General features: G+C 33.9%; 1 protein-coding gene across 1 annotated transcript in view; it reads left to right on the forward strand.

Annotated features, from left to right (window-relative positions):
• Positions 1 to 23,590, forward strand: part of LOC126890314 (uncharacterized) — a 253,174-nt gene that overhangs the window by 221,114 nt on the left and 8,470 nt on the right. Inside the window, exon 3 of the mRNA XM_050659174.1 lies at positions 17,506 to 17,872. Coding sequence (XP_050515131.1) covers positions 17,581 to 17,872 — 292 coding nt within the window. The 5' untranslated portion in view covers positions 17,506 to 17,580. The remainder of the gene's footprint in view (positions 1 to 17,505; positions 17,873 to 23,590) is intronic.

Consider the following 23,590-nt stretch of genomic DNA (forward strand, 5'->3'; position numbering starts at 1 on the left):
ATAAATATTTTAAATTATTTCTTCCATAAAAAAATCTTATTTTTATTGAATAATATGATTTATATCATTTATATGTGTTAGTTGACAATTTTTCCCGGTATTTGTTAATTACAGTAATTAAAAAACTAAAAAAAACTCTTAACAGTCCGTTAATCGACGGATAGTCGCAGATTAGGTAACAGTCCATTTTTACCGCCGTTTGACAAGCGAAACTGGTTAATCGACCTTTCGGAGACTCAAAACACTCATGATCGGCTGTTAACTAACGATTAATCTTTTGTCAGGTGATCGACTGTTGTTAAAACTAGTTTGGTTGACGTTTCTGATGCATTTAATCTATTGTTAATCGTCGATTACATAATTTTTGAGATGATCAACCTTTCGGAAACCGGGCGTAAGTCGATTACGTTAATTGCGTGTACAGTACATTTTTTATAATATCAGTTTAATTGTTTTCTTCATTTCTGTTCAAGTTGTACTATTTTCTAGCGTTATCAGCTAAAAAATACATATTTGAAGTATTTCCTTTTCTTTTTGTGAGGATAAATGAAAATGAGTTACCGTCAATTATCTTTCCACTTTTAAATATATTTTAAATTGATGTACTGTACCTTATAATCAACATAATATGTATACGGTACTAAATTAATAAATAAATTTAAAACATTGATTTACGTGGTTTCTCCTTAAAAGAATCGGTAGTCTGGCAGACGGCATGTCTCCGTTCGTTTGCTAAAATGAGGCCCCTCCAGTTAAGGGGTCTATTGAATAAAAAGAAGTATTTGCTTTTACTTCCTCGTATTTAAGTATTTACTTAATAGTAATTGAAAAAAGCATTAAAGAAATGACTTTATTCAATTAGTATTAAGTAAATATGTACTTAAATACTTGTAAGTAAAAGCAAATACTTCTTTTTATTCAATAGACCCATTGGTTAAAGCCGATTGTTTCCGATCCAATTATACTCTTCAAAGAAATATCTCACATTTATTTCAGAAGTAGTTAGGTGTGGGAATAAAAATTTTTTCTACGGCCGTGCTAAAAGAGCCACTTTCACGCACGCATTTCGTTTCCGAAAGTTGCACTTTCCCGCACGGCGTGCGTGAAAGTAAATTTTTCCGCACGGCGTGCGGGAAAGTAAAATACTTTGTAATATGGCGTTATAATATATTATAATACATGCAATAAACTAACATTTAGATATTATTTACTAATTTATTTCAAATTTATCTTATTGTGTTCATGTTTTAATGAAATTAGCATAATAATTCGATGAAATAAAATTGTTTTGACATAATATTTAAAAGTCAGATCAGTAGACAATTACAATGGTTTTGAATCGTCGTCATGGAAACCAATATCGTCGTCGTGGTAAACCATTATATTGAAAGTTTGGTTTTGACAACCTTCTCAAAGAATTAATTTGTGTATTTTCACTTCTAAATAAAAATTGATATAACTCTATTTTTGTGGATTTTTCCAAACGTACGGCCCTAGAAAAAATATTGTTCCTAACTCATGCGGAAAGTATCTTCCCCGCACTCGACTGCTTGCCCGAACTCCGCTATCGCGTCGTTCGGGTCAACGGCAGTCTCGTGCGTGAAAGTATCACTTTCCGCACTAGTTAGCAAAATAACTATGTGTACTATGCCGACTGTTTACATTTACATACTGCAGAAAGAGCGCAAATAATAAAATGGTATTTTCGGGACCATTTTATATAAGAAACAATTAGATAATTAATTTATTAAATCTTTTAAAAACAGGCCAATATACCGGTAGAAAAATCGGTATTGGGCATTATTCATAAATTTGAAAAGTTTGGCTGTACTAATGGCATGTTATAGAACACTACACCAGTTGGTAAATTGACTTGGTTATTGTCTCTTGAATGACTAGTCTTGGTGAATGACTAACTCCGCGATTGGTTGGTAACTAACTAAACTGACTAACTGAGCAATAAGAAGTCGGCTTCTTTAGACTTTTACAACGAGGGGTAAATTAACTTTTGTCTGTGTCTAAGAGTAAATAAAACCTTTTAGGGCAGTCTAGTGCCACAAGGAGCTTTTAGTAGTTTGGGGAACATAAAAATGCAATTCACGATAAGCATAAACGATACCTGGCATAAACGATAGCTATCATACACTCCTGGCCAAAAAAATCGGGACACCTTAAAAATGGGTCATTTTGATGTCTCGAATCTAATAAACCTGTTGTCCGATTTTAGTGATTTTTTTAATATGTTATATACTTATTCTTTAATAATCTCGATGTAGTAATATTGTTGCTAAACTAAACATGTAAATGTCATTATATACCGGCTGTAACAATAATACTGTGTTTTTTCCTCAAAGTTCGGAACGCCCTGTGGAATATTTTAGCATTTAAAAAATATTGAAATTAAAGCTCAATTCTAGCCTTAGCCTTTTTTAACATTCTGCTTTGTGACTCATTCACTTATGTTGGATAATGAAAAAGTTAGGTACTTTGACAACTAGCCATGCTCTTCAACAATACAGGGTGTTTCTAAATAAGCGCGACAAACTTTGAGGGGTAATTCTGCATGAAAAAATAATGACCGTTTGATTTATGAACATAATGTCTGCAAATGCTTCGTTTCCGAGATACGGGATGTTGAAGTTTTTCTTACACACTGACGATTTATGTATTGCTCTAAAACCGGTAGCATTTCAAATGAAATCCGGTGGGTTAAGAGGTAGTTATTGCGCATTTTTTGACGTACCATTATGTATTTTATATTCACCATTGGCGTGCATACGGGTCATATAACCCGGCCATTTACCCTGTATGCACGCCAATGGTGAATATAACATTTTTAGTTGTATGTCAAAAAATGTAAAATAACTATCTCCTAAAACCTACCAAATTTCATTTGCATACCTCAACCGGTTTTAGAGCAATAAATAAATCGTCAGTTTGTAAGAAAAAATTCAACATCCCGTATTTAGAAAACGAAGCATTTGCGGACATATTATGTTTATAAGCAAACTGTCGATATTTTTTCATGTAGAATTAACCTTTAAAGTTTATCACACTTATTTAGAAACGAACCACCCTGTATTGATGAAGAACATGGCTAATTGTTAAAGTACCTAACTTTTTTATTATCCAACATAAGTGAATGAGTCAAAAAACATAATGTTAAGAAAGCCTAAGGCTACAATTGAGTTTTAATTTCAATATTTTTTAAATACTAGAATATTCCACAGGGTGTTCCGAACTTTGAGGAAATCACACAGTATTATTCTTACACCCAGTAATGACATTTACATGTTTAGCAACAATATTACTACATCGAGCTTCTTGAAGAATAAGGCTATAACATACTAGAAAAATCACTAAAATCGGACAACAGGTTTAGGAGATTCGACCAACTTTTAAGGTGTCCCGATTTTTTTGGCCAGGAATGTAGTTGGTTGAAATATTATTTTACAATAGTATTTCAATTCTCCGTGGTAGTTTATCGTTACACAAATAGCACCCAACGCCTTGGACAGGTGAGACGCTATTCGTTAGAATCTATATTTTAGTAGGCAATTAGTATGTGTCATACGTCAGAAAGCAATAAATTCCTTAATAAATTAGTTAAATAAAAAATGTTTAAGGCTTGTTTGTGGAAAGATGAATAATGTAGAGCAATGTCTTTGTCAGGTGTCGAGATTATAATTTTTTTTTCAGATGGAGGCTTTTAAAATCTGGACCTGAGCCACTCCCTCAGTTTTTTTGTTTGTTAAGTGCATTAGGCAATCAGCTGATGGCATTAGCTGATGTCAATAAATCATTACAATATCCAAGCGTTCATTGTAAACGTATAAAAAAAGACAACACTCCAGACTTTTTTCATAAAAACATCATTCCTTTTATTAATCTATGTTTTCGAGGAAGCCAAGAATTTGTTAAATAGTTCATAAATCAAAAGGAAGGCCTTCCAAGAACGTTGACTTTTATAAATAATGCATGTCCATAAAATTCTGATGTTATGGCATAATCACAAATTATACACTATAAACTATGGAAACGTCTACAATATAATTCAACGCTCAATTTTATTGGCATGAATGAACACACTTGAACAAGGTGCTTAAATTTTATGATCATATTTAATTTGCATGCATTATTCTAAATCGAAATAATGATCTCATTGTCTTCTACCGAGTTTTAAACAATGAAATTCTCAAGTATCTCGACCAGAAATTAAACTTTGAAGTTTTAAGTGTTTTTACTTCATTTCCTTTTTTTATAATCATCAGTACGATGATGATTAATATTACAATTACAATCTGGTCCTAAATGACTAATGAGCAATTTCCATTTAACCTAAATTACCACTCTCCTGAAAATTAAGACTTACCCTGTAACGTCTCTTATCTAAAGTAACAACTAACTATTCTCTGCTTTTCACTGGCACTTTAAACTACCTAGTTCAAAACGCTTTGTTCTCTTCAATTGTCTAAGTTACCCAGTAGTATCGAGGAGCTGGATTGCCTCAATATTCTCGTGCCTATGAAGTTGTTGTTCGTGACTTCCTGCCATCTACTTTATGACTGTATCCACAGTTTCCATTCCTAGGTTCTTATGGAGGTCATTGTTTGCCTCGTACTAAAGAGCATTTAAAATGTTTCTCAGTATTTTGTTCTGGAACCTTTGTATTATTGTTATATTTCTTGCACTACATTATAGTGGGCATCCATATGAGTCCATACTAGTGATGTAACGAATATTCGCATTCGTATTCACATTCGCGAAATTTGTGCGAATGTTTGGCGAATATCAGAAGAAAAAAAATAATTTGAAGATAACATTAGGTTAATAAAATCAAAATCTATCCACTTCTTATCATCTTTTTTTTATTAAGAAAAATTTTTTTATTATCAACCTTCACTTTATTTTATTATTTGGTATTATGTAATAAAGCTTAAGATTCAGTTTGATTTACAGTAAATATCAATTAACTTCTCACTATTTTAGAAAACATTACAAAAATAGATTTTTTTTTTAAACTGAATACATATTGGCATTCGCATCCGCATTCGCGAATGTCGGTAGTAGATATTCGCATTCGTATTCGCGAATGTTCAAAAAATGACATTCGTTACATCACTAGTCCATACAGGTCTCAATATTTGTTTGTAAAGTAGCAGTAGTACCTATTATGGATCGATAGAGTGGAGTTTCGTTCAACTAGTCAATGAATTTTCTTATATTTAGTTATTCCCTTTTTTTCTTGACGTAAACCTTCCAACGTAGTTTGGTATCTAAATACTTGCGGATCTGCATTATGGTAGGACCTTCTTCTTATTGATGTGCCTATCCGTGACGAATGTTGGCGATCATCATGGCAATCTTCACTTTATCTGCAGCAACGCGGAAAAGCTGCACAGATGTGTTGAACCAGGTTCTGAGGTTCTTTAACCAGTATGTTCTTCTTCTTCCTGGACCTCTCTTTCCAAATATTTTTCCTAAAAACTTTGGACATTTTTGAACCTCTTTCAATTTATTTCTGAGTCTTGGGGCAGTGAGCAATGGGGCGATCAGCATTACCAAAGCTTCAGCCAATTTGACTGAAACTACTTTTAGGCAAGAAAGGTGCCGATGTCCTTTCAAATCAAAAATAGTTCATCTAATTGACATAAAACCAAAATATATTTGATGACATCTACAGTGCTAGTCAAAAGTCCGTACCCCCCCTCGTATCTTTTGAACGGTTATACCTATAATAGTGAAATTTGGAGATAGGAAATAAACGGACGTAAGCTTCTTAACTAGTCATGACAGGTGACGTAATAGTGACAGATGACTTTACAGCGCCACTGTGACAGATAATTTTAAATGGGACCTTATGGCAAGTGACACCTCGTTTGAAAGGTATTGAAAATACCTATTCAGTCATACTAATATTGTTTAAGTTTAAGCTAATTTTGACGAATTAATGAAATAAATATAAAATTGTAGTTTCATTTAATTAATTCAAAATTCAAAATTCCGCCTATGATTACTTGTCAAAAAGGTTGACGTTGACGTAAAAACTACTAGAGAATCGAAAAACGTCAACTTTTGAATTTTTATTAATTAAATGCGAAGCTACAATATTATATTTATTTAATTTATTCACCAAAATCAAAATCAACTAAAACACAAAAAAATTAGTATGGCTGAGTAGGTATTTTGAATACCTTTCAAACGAGGTATCACTTGCCATAAGGTCCCATTTAAAATTATCGGTCACAGTGGCTCTGTAACGTCATCTGTCACTATTACGTCACCTGTCATAACTAGTTAAGAAGCTTACGTCAGTTAATTTCCTCCATCCAAATTTCACTATTATAGGTAAAACCGTTCAAAAGATAAGAGGGGGGGTACGGACTTTTGACTAGCACTGTATATTAAACTACAACTTTTTCTCAATGTAACCGCTTACACCAGTTAATTTACTGCACATACTGCAAAAACAGAATTACGAATTGAACACAAATACATATTTGCAAGTATACAACTATTTCCTACCATTGCGACACAGCTTTAACAAACATCCGGAAATTTAATATGAGACGGAATATGATATGATTTCTAACCAAAATTACACTAATAATGACGAGTAAGATTCCTTTGTTATAAATTATAATAAATAATATCCTAGTTCACATTGATTAATAAATACTAGACTAGAAGTAATCAATTACAAAAATATTTATCTTTACTTCAATGCTCTTCATGAAATCACTGACATAAGTCCCATACATTGTATCATTATCTGTTCCGATTGATGTCATAACCATTTGAGCTTTGTAAGTTGTAGCTTATACAGAGCGCGCTAATAACCAGCAAAATAACGCAAAAGATGGAAAACATAATACCTTGTGAAATAAAAACAGATGGAACTAGTAGAGGTGGGAAAATATCGATAGAAACCTATAATTTAATTTAAATTACATTACCACTATCGAGAGTTTCCACGTTTAGAATATAACTTAAGAGCTAGTTGACTTCAGTCATAATTGTACGTATGACGTTCTTCCTAGCCTAGTTTTATTAGGTTATGTATGGCTTCTTCTTCTAACAATGTTAGAATAAAATGTAACAATGTAATTAGCCAAGCGAGAGACCTTTGCATGTCATTACTCTTGGGCTTGGCCAGATCATCGTCTCAGAATAAAGGAAAAATCCCTTATTCACCTAATATTTTGAATTGATATGGAACAAATACAACAAAGGTAAAAACTTTTCTTGCTCAGGGATAACTGCCGACCATTACGCAATCTGCTTTAATAAGCCACAATTTTAGTTTGGAATTAAGTTTATGTTACGTTTCTATTTCGATTTGACGTTTATTTGTGTTAACCGAAACGAATAACATGGGACATTATTAAAATAAAATGTTTTACTACGTGATACGTAAAATTATGACTGAACTCAACTAGCCACGTATAAGAACTAGCTTTGTCTTGTACTATCTTACAACTTTATGTATTCCATCTTTTGTGTTATTTGGCCGGATATTAGGCATTCATCACTGTATAGAATTCTATAAAATGAAAATTATATTACTAAAACTTTTACTTTTATTAAACTGTTTGGTTAAGTCTCCAAAAATCCATAATTAACTTGAAAGGAATGAAGAAAAGGCCGATGGCGCGACAAAAAGCATCCATTTACATTCCAGAATTCTACACAACAAAACCACGAACTTCTAAATGGCTTTTTAATGTTCGACTTAGACATAAAACAAGATAGTTATCTGTTTTAAGGCATCCCCTCAATAAACAGGTATTTCTTTTTTATAATATTGTTACTTTTACACTACGGACAGCGGCACGATTAAAGGATACTTTGTTAAAGAGGTTTTTTGTATGCAAATGGTATACGAAGGTACATAAAGTCAAATAAAATTAATGCCCTTGCAGATGATTAATACCTAGGGAGAAATGAAATTTGTTTGTTTTTCGTTCTTAAGCATTGTTTTAGTAGCCACGATAAGTAGTCTTTGATGTAAACTGCTAAAGAATTAGGAATACTCGTCTTGATTTGGTAAATATAGATACACGCACATGATATACCTACTATTATGGATATTAACATAATAATACATGAAGCACACGTCTTTCAACGATTTGCATGTTGGAATCTGTTAAAACCACATATTTTTTGTAAATAAATGGGTTATGGAGTATATCAAATAATGATAATAGTCTCAAAATAATAATTTTCCAGGGCCCCCTATAATTATTATGGTATGTTAAACAGTAAATGGTTAAGTTCAATTAGTTACCACTATAAACAGCCCGGATTAACCGATAATAGTATAAAAGGCCCGGTTTCAGGTAAAATTTATTTTAGGCTTTATTATGGGAGTACCGTCTAGTCAGTGTTAATTGCAAAAGACCAACTCTGTCTACCTCGGTGGCTTATCGCTCCGGGTGGGTCTTAACAATGGGCCAGGTCAGATAAATTTAATTTACGACCGCACTAATTGAACTCAAACCAATTACTGTTGAACAAACCATACCTCCAGTCTTAAATCCTTCGAGGCATTATTCGAATAAAGTGATGAATCTTCTTAATAAATTAAGAAGAACCTTGAAATGCTTGGACTTGGGTGAAGAATCGCCGAAGACTGGGTCATTTTAGCCATGTAACAATCTAATTAGCCAAGCAAAGGATCGTTTCTTGTCTGTATTACTGAAGTTTAGCCGTAGTCACACGTAAGCATCTATGTAAGTGTAGTAAAAAATTTGAGCTAAAATCGCAAAATACTATTGCAAATTATTCCTACATAATACGTTTTCTCTAAACTACATAGACTCCGGCGTAAGCGAGCTCGCATACCGAAGCAATATCCTACATCGCATGTGGCATGCATTGCGAAAAGATACGCACCGAGTGTCACATCTGGTTTTCCGTGAATCTTCGGTGACTTTCGGTGGAATTTCGTTCACCGAAAACCAGATGTGACACTCAGTGCGTATCTTTCTGCAATGTATGTTATGCGATGTAGAGATATTGCTTTGGTTTGCGAGCTCCCTAAGAGACATTACGATGGACATTAACCACACACCTAAGCAATCTAGAATACGCCGATGATATCGGCCTCTTAGAGCAAAGTTTCCAAGGTGTGGCTATCAATGCAAGAATTATCATACTATTTACTATTAACAAATGGCATATTAAAAAAGGTAGTAAGCTCTAGAAAGAATGTGAAACGAGAATGTGAAAAGCTCAGCATGTATTTCCCATGTTCAACTCTGCTTGGAGATCGGACCAGTGTACCACAAAGACAAAGATCCAAATATTCCAGTCGAATGTCCACGACTTTTCTACTCTACAGATGTAAAACCTGGAAAGTGACTTAAAGACAAACTGCAAACAACAACAACTTTTGTTGTTGTTCACAACAACAATCTTTGCTGACAAATGCCTACAAAGAATTGTTCGTGTTTTTTGGCCTAGGCCTAACATTATTAGAAATATTGTGACGCATTACCGACCGCAAATAACAGGCTCGGTTCCGTCTCGACAGCCCGTCACGTAAGGAGACATCTGGAACAATGACTCACCGAACGAGTGAGGAAACAATTTCTCGTGAATATTCGACAGCCAAGGCCACGGATTACTAGTAATGGGCGGTTCCGTTTTTCTGGAACGTTCAAGAAAATGTCTGCTATTAAGACTATTTAAATTTGTTGCAGATAATTGTTTTCATTCTTACAAACGCATTTCTTGCTGTTTCTATCCTGGCCCTTATTTCTGTTGTTGTGATCATTATTGTCTCAAACCGAGGTTCCCATGATGTATATTCCTATTCATAGGTATTTGTATTTATCACCCCTTTCTATCGGTACATTTCCAAAATGTATGCTTGTTTGTATATCGTGGGCATACTGCAAAAACTGACCAAGTCAAATATCATGGTTTCGAGATAATTGATGTTGAATATTCTGTAATTCTTTTTGAATTTTTTTTTAAATAATTTTTAAAGGATATGTATTTTTTCTTTCCAGGTATTAAATGGTTGAAGTTAGTGATACTAAATAGCTCTAAAAATCGCAATAACCTCTTTGTTTTTCGAAAAAAAAAATTGACTTGGTCACTTTTTGATGCAGAAATTTGTTCAAATTTAAATCATGGTCACAAAAAGATGGTTATTGATCAATAATAAAACGCAAAGAAAATATTTCTAATTTTATTTATTTACAGTGTAATGTTGAAGTTTCAAATAAAAACATTTACTTTATTTTTTAAATTGGAAAATAATAACAAAAATGTAAAAGTTTCTCTACTAGAATTAATCTGAATCCGAATAGGAGAAGTTGAACTAATCTGAATCCGAATCGGACAATACTGATGGCTCTGCAGCAACATTTTCCACTCTCTGATGGTATCTATTGACTGGTACCCAAGGATGGAATTCAGAGGGAGTTTTTCCTGTCATATACAATTTTAGAAGATCCTGCTTTTTAAGTTTAGAAATAGGAATTTCTTTGGAGTATAATAGTAGTTGAATCTTTTATAGGATTTATAACTCGTTTAGTACGTCCAACTCCATTGAATATAAGAAACTCTGGATCATTATACATAGAGTTGTACTTAAATAATATATATTGCGGTTTATCTGCTTCATATCGCATCCATTTAATTTTTAACCAATTAACACGATTTCAGTTTTCGTCAATGATTCTATTTTTAAGAATATTAGCAGCTAGGGTATTTATATCAAGAAAATCATTATACCCTAATTCCCGTACATTATATGAATCACTTTTTTTGTTTCGGCCAGTCTAAAAATGTGTAACCAATTGTGCATAGTACTGGAGCATTATTTTTAGCATTTTTTATGGCACTGTGCATGTAATCTACTTCCATGTAAGAATTCCCAGATTCAAAAAAATAATTATGCTGCACAATATTTAAATTTCTGATTTATACGATAAAATGAAAGATAAACTTAATATCTATTTTTCCAACGCGTGACCGTTCAACAAATAAACATACAACGTATACGTAAAACTAAAACTTCAAATAGTGACCAAGTCTTAATATCCAATTGTCGCAGTTCAATGTTGACATGAATAAATATCAATCATATTTCATGCAAAAGTGACCAAGTCAACATGTTCATTTCTTCCAGTCTATTGATACGCATACCCAGACATAGACATTTGTATGTTATGCGTGTTGCGGCATCAAACCTTATAATTTTATCTTGGGCATTTTTTCAGGTATTCGGTTACTTCTTTCGAGTGACTTGGTCACATAAACTAAAAATCGATAAAAATTGACTTTGTCAGTTTTTGCAGTATACCCACGATATATTTATGTTTTCTTAGTTATTATCATGTATTTGCCTTTTGCCTTTTCATGCCTTTTTTAGATTAATTTTTAGTTCATATTCTTCACAAAAACTGTTTGTTTTGTTTAGTAGTACATAATTGGAGTTGTTCAGCAAATTTTGCCATAATCACGGTGTCATCTATGTTGTTAATAGATCATTCCTTCACTTTGTGATAGTTATGCTTCCTCTAAAATGGTTTCAGTGTATATGTTACAGTTCAAGTTGATTATCCAGTTGGAGTTGACTATTTCTAGGTCGAGTCAACTCAAACGGCTGGTTTTAGTAAAAATTGATTATAAATATAAAATGAAGATTTTTATTGAACATTTACTAGTAAAAGGAGGCTCTAACTAGAAAAAGTATACTCTTCCCAATGCCATTTAGTAAGAGTTGATTCACACAAACAACCGATTCTAGAAATTAAATGTTACTCGATATTTTCAAATCGTGATAAGTACATAGTTGAAACGGTCAAAACAAAGAGACGCACACTCATGAAAAAAGCACGTGAGATTATACTCGTATAATCTACATTTAACGAATCGATCCAGGAACAGTCAACTCAAACTAGTAAGAGTTGATTCTATTTTTTCCCGCGATCTACTTTTACTAACAAGGGTTAGGAAGAGTCTACTTCAACTAGTAAAAGTTAAATTAATTTTTTCGAATCAAGTTGTCTGCTTTATGTTACACCAGGACGTGGACGGCACGGCGCGCCGAACAATAGAAATCGCACGTCCTCGGCACTTCCCGGTCTCGCTCCGTTGCGGTGGATATCTGAATATAGTCTGCTGCTATTGTTGGCATCCATCTTGTGGACCATTGCCTTTGTATATCATAGGAATCACCAATTGTTCGGGCAGATCTGATTGGAGGATTTCTAGACCTCAGTCGCTGGTGCTCTTTTGAGATGTCTGGTATGTCTTGATGGATTGGTAATTGTATGTTGGCTACAATTTTCTGGTACTCTCTCACTAATGCTGCTGTACGGCGTAGATCTGGTGGAGCAATATTGCTCAAAGTAGACAGCCATCTCACTGGGGTTGATTTTAGTGTTCCAGTGATTATTCTCATGGTTTGATAAAGTTGGACATCGATTTTGTTTGTATGTGTACTATTTAGCCATACTGGTGCACAATATTCGCCACTGAAAAAACCAAAGCTAGAGTAGAGGTCCGAAGAGTATCTGCAGAAGCACCCCAAGTTGTTCCAGCAAGTTTTGTTATTATATTGTTTCTTGTTCTCAGTTTACCGGCTGCGTTTGTAAGATGGCTTTTGAAGGTGAGTGTTCTATCAAGTGTGACGCTTAGATATTTGGGGTTTTTGTTATGTTTGATAGCTGCATCATTTAGAGTTACATTGAGAGTATCGCCCGCAAGTTGATTCGACAGGTGAAAGAGACAGGTTTCAGTTTTGCTTGTGTTAGGACGTTCGCGCCAGGTCTTAAAGTAGTTCTCCAGGTCTTAAAGTAGCTCGTTCTCCAGCTTCCTTACTATTATCTTGGAAGGTTGGAAGCCAATGGCCAGGTCGTCTGCATAAGCGAATTTTCTCGATTTTGTTTCAGGTATATCTGCCGTATAAAGGTTAAATAATAAAGGAGCTAGCACTGAGCATTGCGGTGAGCTGTTGTTAAGTTTTCTAACGTTACTTCGTGCAGCATTTATATATACCTGAAACAGTCTGTTAGTAGATTGTTTATCAGCTGATAAGTTTTGAAACAGGGTATGATTTTCATCAACTTATAAATAAGGCCCTCTCTCCACACAGTGTCATAGGCAGCCGTAAGGTCTATAAATGTTATGACAGATTTTTCACGTCTTTCAAAGCCAGCTTCGATGAATGTAGTTAAGGACAGCACTTGGTCACAGCAGCTTCGTCCTCTTCTAAATCCAGCTTGCTTAATTGGTACAGCGTCCCCAATGGTGTTACATATGTATTCTATTATATAAGAGTCGTTCTAGTAATTTATAACAGCAACTGAGTAAGGCGATAGGCCGGTAACTTTCAGGCAGCTTGTTGTCTTTGCCAGGCTTCTGGATTGCGATCATTTTTGTTCTTTTGAATTCTGGGGGTAGCATAGCTGTAGCCACAACGTCGCTAAAGAATTCTTTGAGCCATTGTCTTGTTTTTGTACCAGTGTGGACTATAAACTCAGGATATATTCCATCGAAACCAGCTGCTTTTCCCGTTTTGGTTTGGTTACTCGAACTACTTGAACTAAGAATAGTCACCTCTGAGAAATCAACTTGAACTGTAACATATACATTAAATAGTAATGGAGACAATACATCACAGAATTTTAACCCTTCCATCTTTGTATATTTTAGAAACTGTTTGCTTAATTCGTAAACATCTACATGTCTTTCCACCAAGACCTAATCATGACTACTTCACGAGAAATTCTACGTTTGATGTCTATATGCCGACCCCGTCCTCTGAGTTAGTAAAGAAATCTATATTATATTCCGCAAAAAAACTTTACAACCATCTCCCTCTACAACTTAAATCTGCAGCATCTTTCCCCAAATTCCGTAAACTGGCAAAAGCCTGAAGTATCTGAAAGACCATATTATTCAGTAGAAGATTTTCTTAATCAATAACTAAGAAATTACAGTACCCTTTGCACAAGTAGTATTTTTATTATCATTTTTTTGTCTATATTTGGGTGTCATATGCAGCAGCTTAACTTTTAAACTTATTAATTACTTAGTAGACTATGCATTTGCAATTTACTTAAATTTTGCAATTGATTACTTCTGTTTAACTTCATTATTATTGTTATTATTGTAAATATATTGACGATTTATGTAATTTTAGTAAATTGGATTGTTATTGTTTTGTTTTCTTGACTTTTTATAAGCTGTGTCGATAAAATTGTACAATTTTTCATGACAATAAAGCATATTTCTATTCTATCCCTGCCTAATAGCTCTCCTAATTTCAATTTCTGGACTTGGTTCGTTATCTATTACAATTTGTGCTCTTTGATTCCAGTAACGGTTTGTTATTATTCGTAAGTCCCTTTTGTGTATGTTTTATGTGAATTTGTTTGCGAAACTGTAATTTCCTCTCCCATACCTTTGAAATACATTAACACTTATGCAAATTGTTTATCAAAGCGTTTTTTATATGTCATGTGTCCCCTAATACTGGCAATGCCTCTGATGTTTGTTTTCTTTTAGATAACGTATGTATATACATTATCTACTTTATTTACTTTAGTAGCTGTATATATTTTATCAAGATAAACATATTTAGAGTGACATCGAATGAACGGGTTGGTTTATTTATTTTAGAATTATCAGATCTATTCGAAATATTTGGACGAAATATTATTGATCAAACTGTAAGTCAGCTTTCTGTATTTAAAACGCAACAGGACATAGTACAATTTGTCAAATATTCTAGTAACTAGTATATTTCTGGCTTATAAATTTTTAATTATATTTACACGAAAAACCAACAACATTCGGTTTGTAGACCAACGCTGACCACCAATCCCGAATTTATGCAAAGTGGTTCAGTACACGTTTGTCCAACTCATTGGTCCAACTAATTGGCCAAATGTGTCCTGAGGCCTTAACATCGAGTACATTGTATATGGATTTTTATTGCTTAATTTTTTTACTTGCATCAGCAAGAGAGATAAATTCCAAATGTATACAGCTTGATATTGTAGTTTTTATGGTAATGTTTTTTATCACACTAATTCGTCTACCGGTTTATTATAAAGCCGATCATCTTACCAACTTACTTACTTACTTAGTCCTAAGCCTTTCTACCTTTAGGTGTAAGGCTGGTGGAGTTGAGTTTGGCATTGTAGTCTCCCTTCTTCTCGACTTCTTTCCTGATTTCATCTACCCACATACCTCTTGGTCTTCCTCTTTTGTTTTTCCCCTGCACTCTCGTTTCGAACACTCGTTTTGTTAGCCTCTCGTTCGACATTCTACACACGTGCCCGAACCATCTAAGTTGTCCCTCTACTATTTTTTCATTGATTGGTTCTAGTTTTAGGTTTTGTCTAATTGTTTCGTTTTGTATTTTGTCTGTCCTATTTCTGTTTGCTATTTTCCTCAGGAACCTCATTTGCATAGTATTGCCTCTGGATTTTTGTCTCCCTGTCAATGTCCATGTCTCGCTGTTATACATGATTGTTGGTCTAACTAATGATTTAACGACTGCCGTTTTTACTTTCTCCGGTATCTCTTTTTTCCCAAATGATGTTGTTTCCATAGTGTTAAATAAGCTTCCTGTTCGTCCCATTCTCTCGTTTATTTCCATGTCTTGTTTACCATTTGATTCGATTATTACTCCTAGGTATTTAAAATATTTCACTTGCTCTAGTTGTTTCCGGTCTAATTCTATAACTTTGCGCTTCACATTACAAAATTAGTTAGAATGTTACAGGGTGTTATGAATGCTACAGGTAGGAACACCCCATATTTTATTTTATATTCGAAATCTTCTTAACTTCCCCATTACAAAAATATAAAGGTTTGTTATGTTATACAGGGTATTTACAAAGTTATAACCAATGTTCTATGAAAATCGTAATAAGTTCAGCTCCCTGTATAAATAAAAATAAACACAACAGCAATGGTTTATTGGTGCCATATTTTTTTGTTGATTGTAAAAATTTATAAAATTGGTTGATATTGCTAATTTTCTTTATATCGAATACAGGGTGAGTCAAAACGCAAGTACATTATTTTCATAGTAATTTTTTAAATAGAACACCCTAATTAATAACTTGCTCTGAGAAATGAAAATATCTCGAAAACTGACAAATTTAGGCATAGGGAATATTATACAAAAATTAAAGTACGGTAATGATATTTTTCGATAGTAATATAAAATACAGGGTGTTCCATTTAAAATTTCTGAGAAAAGAATGTACTTGCGTTTTGACTCACCTTGTATTGGATATAAGGAAAATTAGCAATATCAACAATTCTTCAAAATTTTCACAATCAACAAAAAAATATGGCACCAATAAACTATCGCTGTTGTGCTTTTTTTATTTATACAGGGAGCTGAACTTGTTACGATTTTCATAAAAAATTGGTTATAACTTTGTAAAAGCCCTATATAACATAACAAACCTTTATATTTTTGTGATGGGGAAGTTAAGAGAATTTCGAATATAAAATAAAGTATGGGGTGTTCCATTTAAAAAAACATAAGTTTGGTCTGCCACTATGTTATCGAACACCCTGTAACAATCTAACTAATTTCGTAATGTGAAGCTGAAAGTTGGCCACAATTCTTATTATTAACTTTAATTGCTATCTATTACTATAGCGGATCTACTGAGCTTTATCACGCTCATCAGTCACCCTGTATATTGAATTTAAATTATTTTAGGACGAAAAATTTTTTTGTCATTACTTTTTAAACCACAGAAATGTCTGGCAATTACAGTTCATATTGCTAATAATGTTTAAAAAGTAATGACAAAAAAATTTTTCGTCTTAATAATTTTAAATTCGATATGTTTAGCTGTACAAGTGTGCTGCGCAGTAATGAACGCAACCTGTATCAGTAGCCAGATGCTCGGTAGGTGTTCGAGGAAGCATAGGGAACAATATATGAAAGAATCAGCCGTCTTAAAATGATTTTTTTTCCGACGTTGCTCTTGGTCCATTCTAGGATTTCAAGATTGTTCTGTAAGTCTTCACTGTTTTCTGCTATCAATACCATGTCGTCTGCAAATAGTAGCTCCGATAATTGAGTCCGTTTCATTTGCCAGTATCCTAATGTTAATTTTTTCATTCTTCTGTTGGCTTTCTTTATCGCTTCATCCAGTACCACTGAGAATAGCAGTGGACTTACCAACTTAATCCATTTAATTTTGATTTTCTTATTCTGAATACCGTAGATATGTATTATAATGTATTGATTGTAAGCTAAAATTGGGTGGCCCTCTTCTATTCCCAACATAAACTCTGTATAAACTTTATTGTACATACATTTCAACCGCCTCGCCTTCTAGAGGACTCAATTATTAATGTATTATAATGTATTGATTGTAAGCTACAATTGGGTGGCCCTCTTCTATTCCCAACATAAACTCTTTATAAACTTGATTGTACATACATTTCAACCCCCTCGCCTTCTAGAGGACTCAATTATTAATGAAATTAATTTTGTTTCAGCAGGGATAAAATGCAGTGTGTGGTGTTCAGGGGCGCCGCGGGGCAGGGACTCGGCGGGCTGGCCCGCCGACTTAGCGGATGGCGACCCCAATGAGATCCAGTTCGCAAGAAGCGCCGGGCCACCGAGCGAGGGTGGCGGACTCGTCAAGGAGCGGGAACGCCACGGCGAAGTCATCAGACCATAGCATCAACACCTCTGCTACCGCGACCGCTGCAACTGCACCGGCTGCACCTGCTGCAGCTTCCTCTACTACCAACGTCAGTGCTAGTACAAATTCTTCGATTGTAGGCGGCGGTACAGCCGCGAATACTGCTCATCAACCGCCTACCAACTCCAATTTTGAGTACGATGACAACGAGTGGGACATAGGTAATGTATTTGTTGATTTTCTCGTACTTCTTCTTGTAGTGCCTATCCGTTTCGGAGGTTGGCGACCATCATGGCAATCTGTACTTCCACTCAAAGAAAAATGGTACGTAATGTCAATAAAAATGTTAATTCAGACAACAAATGCAATACTTAAAATTTGTCGAATTCTTGGTTTTATTGGAACAACAAAGCGATGTTCATCAATTCATTATTTTCGTTAGTTGAGCTAATGTATTACGTTTATTGAATGGATGAACATTCATTATGTATACCATAATATCACTTTATTGATATTACGAACTCTGTTCATTGAGTCAACGAACACTATTCATTGAAACAATAACGTTAATTGACCGACGTTAATTAACCGACGTTAACGTTAATTGACCGACGAAGACCATTAGTTGTGTCAATAACAGTGTTATTTCTCCTAACGTATTTGGTTTATTTCTACAATTATTTCCGTTTATTCTTACAATTAATTCCGTTCATTCCCACAATAAATACGGTTATTCTTACAAGCAATTCTATTCATTCTTACAATCAGTTTCGTTCATTCCTACTATGAACGTATTTTATATTAATAATTACTGAATGCATTAGCCCAATGTATGATATTGATTAATAATAATTTTTTAAATCCTTTTTTTTTGTCCTAAACCTAATGGACTTTACACTGTGTGATTTCTCATAATGAGAAATGTGATTACTAAAATAATCATTATAGAAGCTCTCAGGGACTTCAGACCCTCGATAATACTGTAATATTTTATTCTGCGTTTAAATTTTCAAAAATACTAATTAGTTTTCTCAGGATTCGAAAAAAATTTAAAAAGAATTTGACCGAAATTTCACCATAATATACACACGAAAACTTCCTTCTACTACGGACTACACTTGGAAACGAAATGAAATTATTATTCGGCACTTCGGCAGAGGTAACAGCATTGTTTAACAAAGAATTCTTTTTTAAACAATGGTAACACAGAGAAGCTAGGGGTATCACGATAAGGAAAAGTCGTTACATTTCAAATGGTCAAGTAAAACATTTATTGTCTCAACAACTACGTTTATTGTCACCATGAATTGATTGTGGTTATTAAACGCAGTAGTAGATTAATTGATGCATTCGTTGTCACAACAATCAGTTTACATCTCTACAATAATCATATATTACTCTATATTAACAACATTTATACATTGTTTTAATGAAATCTGTACGTTGTCACGATAAACCAAGGTAATTGCTTGTCATCTACGAAATCAAGAAAGTGATAGGCTGTCAGAATTTACATGATTTATTAAATATACGAAACTAAGTTATTGGCTGAATAAATTGAGTGTTATTGATTAATGTACTCTAGTTATTTTCACAATTATTATTCAATCATTGTGACAATAACCAAATACATTCGTCAATGTCTAAAAGTTCGTTGAAACAAAAAATTAAATTGTTGTTACAACGAAATACTATTCAATAATCACTGTTAATCAATATTACAAACTAAATTTTTTTGAGTGTTGCACACTGCTACTCTAAAAAGATTTGTGGTTGTTGTGTTGAACCACGTACGTAGATTTTTCAGCCAGGAAATCCTTCGCCTTCCTGGTCCTCGCTTTCCTTCTACTTTTCCTTGCAAGATTAGTTGCAGCAGTCCATATCTTTTACTGTTCCTCATGATGTGACCGAGGTATTCGATTTTGGCTGTTTTTATTGTGATTAACAGCTCATTTTCTTTTTGCATTCTCAGCAAAACACCGTGATTAGTAATATGGTCGGTATAAGATATCTTCAGGTTTCGACGTTAAAGCCACATTTCAAAAGCCTCAATTTTCTTGCAGGTGGCGTCTGTGAGAGGCCACGACTCATCTCCGTTACAACAGTATAGGAACGATATAACATCGCAGTAACCTGATTTTTATGGGTATCGACAAATCATGACATTTGAATAACTTAGCCATTGTTTGAAATGCAGATCTTGCATTTTCTATCCTACATTTGATTTCTATGGAATGTTCCCAATTTTCATTGACGTTCGTACCAAGGTAGGTGTATGTTTTTACTCTTTCTATTTGTTGACCCTTCACACTGATTCGTCCAAATTGCTGTTCCTTCTTAGAGATCATCATACATTTGGTTTTCTTAGTGTTTAGTGAAAGTCCTTATCTCTGACTGACTTCTGCGATTCTGTTCATTAACTCTTGGAGGGCTTCAGAACTGTCAGCCAATACCACCGTGTCGTCTGCGTATCTTATGTCATTGATACATTCCCCGTTAATCCGAATTCCGGCTTCAACATCATCCACTGCTTCTTGAAAGATTTGCTCAGAGTAGATGTTAAACAGCAGTGGTGATAGTAGGTATACATCCCTGACGGGCCCACGTTTGATTTTGATATCGTCGGATTCTCCTGCCTCTTTCCGCATAGATGGTGTTTGATTCCAGTACAGATTGCTGATAATCCTTAAATCATAGGTGTTTATTCCAATATTGGTTAATATCACCATCAGCTTGTCGTGCTTTACTGTGTCGAACGCTTTATTGTAATCAATGAAACATGCATAAATATCGCAATTTACTTCTCTACATCGTTGAAATAGCACTTGTATACTAAATTGAGCCTCTCTTGTACCCACTGCATTCCGAAAACCAAACTGTACGGCTGATTTTTTCTTCGCACAGTCTATATATCCTTTGATATCCTTTTCTCGTACTAATAATCTTTAATATAGATTAAAATAGAAAATATTCGAGCGATTATTATCTTCTTCTTTAAGTGCTGTCTCTACGGACATTGATAATCATCATAACTTTCGAAGCAACTCTTCCAAAGAGTTGTTTTGAGCTGCAACTGTACCATTCTCTTGAATTCTTCTACTTCTGCCCTGAATTTTGCCTTGGATTACACAGGCCAACAAAAAAAAAATTTATAAAACTTTTCTTACAAATTTATGTGAATACCATGTATTTTTTGGCGCTAAAAAAGAATCTGAAATTAGATTTTACGTATCACACAAAGTTTTCCCACAATATGACACTGGTTTATTATATCTACGAGTACATTATAATAATTTGAAAATTACAAAATACCGAAATACATTAACTTGATACATTTATTAGAATAAAAACTTTTATCTAATTCTTATTTTGTAATATTCAGTACCATTTGGTCAGACGGTGCTAACTGCATTTTTAGTCATTTTGTGTTTAGTGCACACAAATAATCAAAACAACATTCTTTATCGTTTAGGCAGACGCTGCTAAATGCACAACGGATATAATTTGATTGGCAGCATTGGTTATTCAATGATAAGTGCACATTTTTTTGTTTATGCTTAATCAGATTATCATAAGTATTGTTATCACACAATGATCAAAATACATTTTTCATTTTTTATGGTCAAATAGTGATAAGTGGTACAAGTCACTTGTGCATAAGTCACAAATTAGTATTTTTGTGGAATCAAGTTGTATTAATTCATTGTTAAATGCATTCAATAACATGAAACAAATATTTTGTAGTAGAGACCTCAGCCTAAATCTTAGAAAACGAGTAATAAATTATTGTTATGCATTTTCTATTCTTGTGTATATTGTGGAGACATGGACTCTTATTAAACAATGTAATAATAGATTGGAACCATTTGAAATGTGGACATATCGAAGATTGCTGAGAATCTCCTGGGCAGACAGAATAACCAATGAAAAGTACAGTGGAACCCCGATAAGTCGGCCCCCGATAACCCGGAAGTCCGGCTAACCCGGACCGATTTTCATCAGACAAAAATTTAACAAATAAACAATTTAACAATTTTATCAAATAAAAATGTATGTAGGCCAAATAATATTTCAGAGATAATGTGTATTTGTATAATTTGAACACATAAGTACAATAGTAAAAATGATTCATGCACACGGCGGCAGCCAGAGCGACCGTCTCAGCTTATCGGAAAGAACAGGCACCTGTCTGTATTCCTTTTTCTTTATTTATGTCAAACTGTCTTAGCATTGTTTAAAAAAGACGTGACTATTTAAAAATTCTTGTATTGTGTGTAGTACAGCCTATTAATCACTTCCGTTCTGTAATGTAATCGTGCTTCAGATTGTGTTTGCTTTGTCTACGTAATGGTAACAAAACGTAAAAATGTTGCAGTGACAATGGAAAAGAAACTAGAAACATTATTTAGGATTGATAAAGACGAATCTTTAAAATAAATTTATTGCAGCATCATAATATGATATTATGCTACCATAGGTCTGGATCCCGCGTATGAAAAAAAAGTTGATTAATAGCAAGCTAAAAATTTATTAATAGCTTAAGGGTGTCTAGTCGGATAAACTTTGATATATGAGAACACTGGAACAGGGGCAGTTTTAATTGTGGAACAGGTCAAAAATTTGGAACGGTCAGAACACGAAAATGGCACATTTGTTTTGTCCGACAGAACAGACATAAACTCTCCGAACAGAGATTAAACTCTCATGCAAAAATCAGACTGCTATTTATCACCTGTCATAATTCCTGTCATTTGACATATTCTACATGTTCCACTCATTAAAACGCCAATTTGGTGATAAATAGCAGTCTGATTTTTGCATGAGAGTTTAATCTCTGTTCGGAGAGTTTAAGTCTGTTCTGTCGGAAAAAATACATGTGCCGTTTTCGTGGTCTGACCGTTCCAAATTTTTAACCTGTTCCACAGTTAAAACTTCCCCTGTTCCAGTGTTCCCATATATTAATGTTTGTCCGACTAGACACCCTTAAGCTAATAACAAATTTTCAGCTTGCTATTTATCAATTTTTTTTTTGTACGCAAGATCCAGACCTACCATATTATGGTGTCGGTACATCTCTACAGTATGACTGAGTTTTTTACCAAGAAATGAACAAAACTCTACACTCTATACAACTATACGTAATTTAGATGTGTACTGTGCATATGTGTTTCATGTTTTTGTAATTGTAATGGAGGTTATTTATTAATTTTTACTATATTCTCCGGCTAACCCGGATTTTCGATAACCCGGATCGGCCGCGGTCCCGATTAATCCGAGTTATCGAGGTTTCACTGTACTAAGAAAAATAGAGCACAACAGGGAGATACTGGATCCCACCAAAATAAAAAAACCACAGTATATGGATCATATAACACGTGGTGACAGTTATGAATTCTTTAAATTAATAATGCAGGAAAAGATTCAAGAAAGGCGCAGCATAGGTAGAAGAAAAATATCTTGGAGTGTGTATGCAGCTCAACTGAACTCTTTTGAGCTGTAGTGTCAAAAGTTAGAATAGCAGTGATGATTGCCAACCTTCATCGCCGATGAAGACATAGTGAAGACATAAAGATGACATACAGAAGAAGAGGAAGAAGAAATTCCACAAAAAAGTCAAATAATTCCAGAATAGGAAGATAATAAGTGATATTCTTTAACAATAATCATTTGGTCAAAACATGATAATTTGCAATTTTTTCAAGTTTCTTTTTTATTTTCAAACTCTTGTTCCACTTTTTCGAGTCCGTAAAATAAATTGTAACATATCACATAGATTCACATATCTATTTATTCTGAAAATTGCTAATTCCTAGGTAAAACCTTAAACACAAACTCCCATAAACGGTTTTTTGTCTCTCCTATAAAGTATTAAAAATGGACATAACATCATCTGATCAAATGGTACAGTATTATAGGTCTGTGCAATCATTTCAGGTGTC

The sequence above is a fragment of the Diabrotica virgifera genome, chromosome 8, assembly GCF_917563875.1.
Source record: "Diabrotica virgifera virgifera chromosome 8, PGI_DIABVI_V3a".
Classification (NCBI taxonomy): Eukaryota; Metazoa; Arthropoda; class Insecta; order Coleoptera; family Chrysomelidae; genus Diabrotica; species Diabrotica virgifera.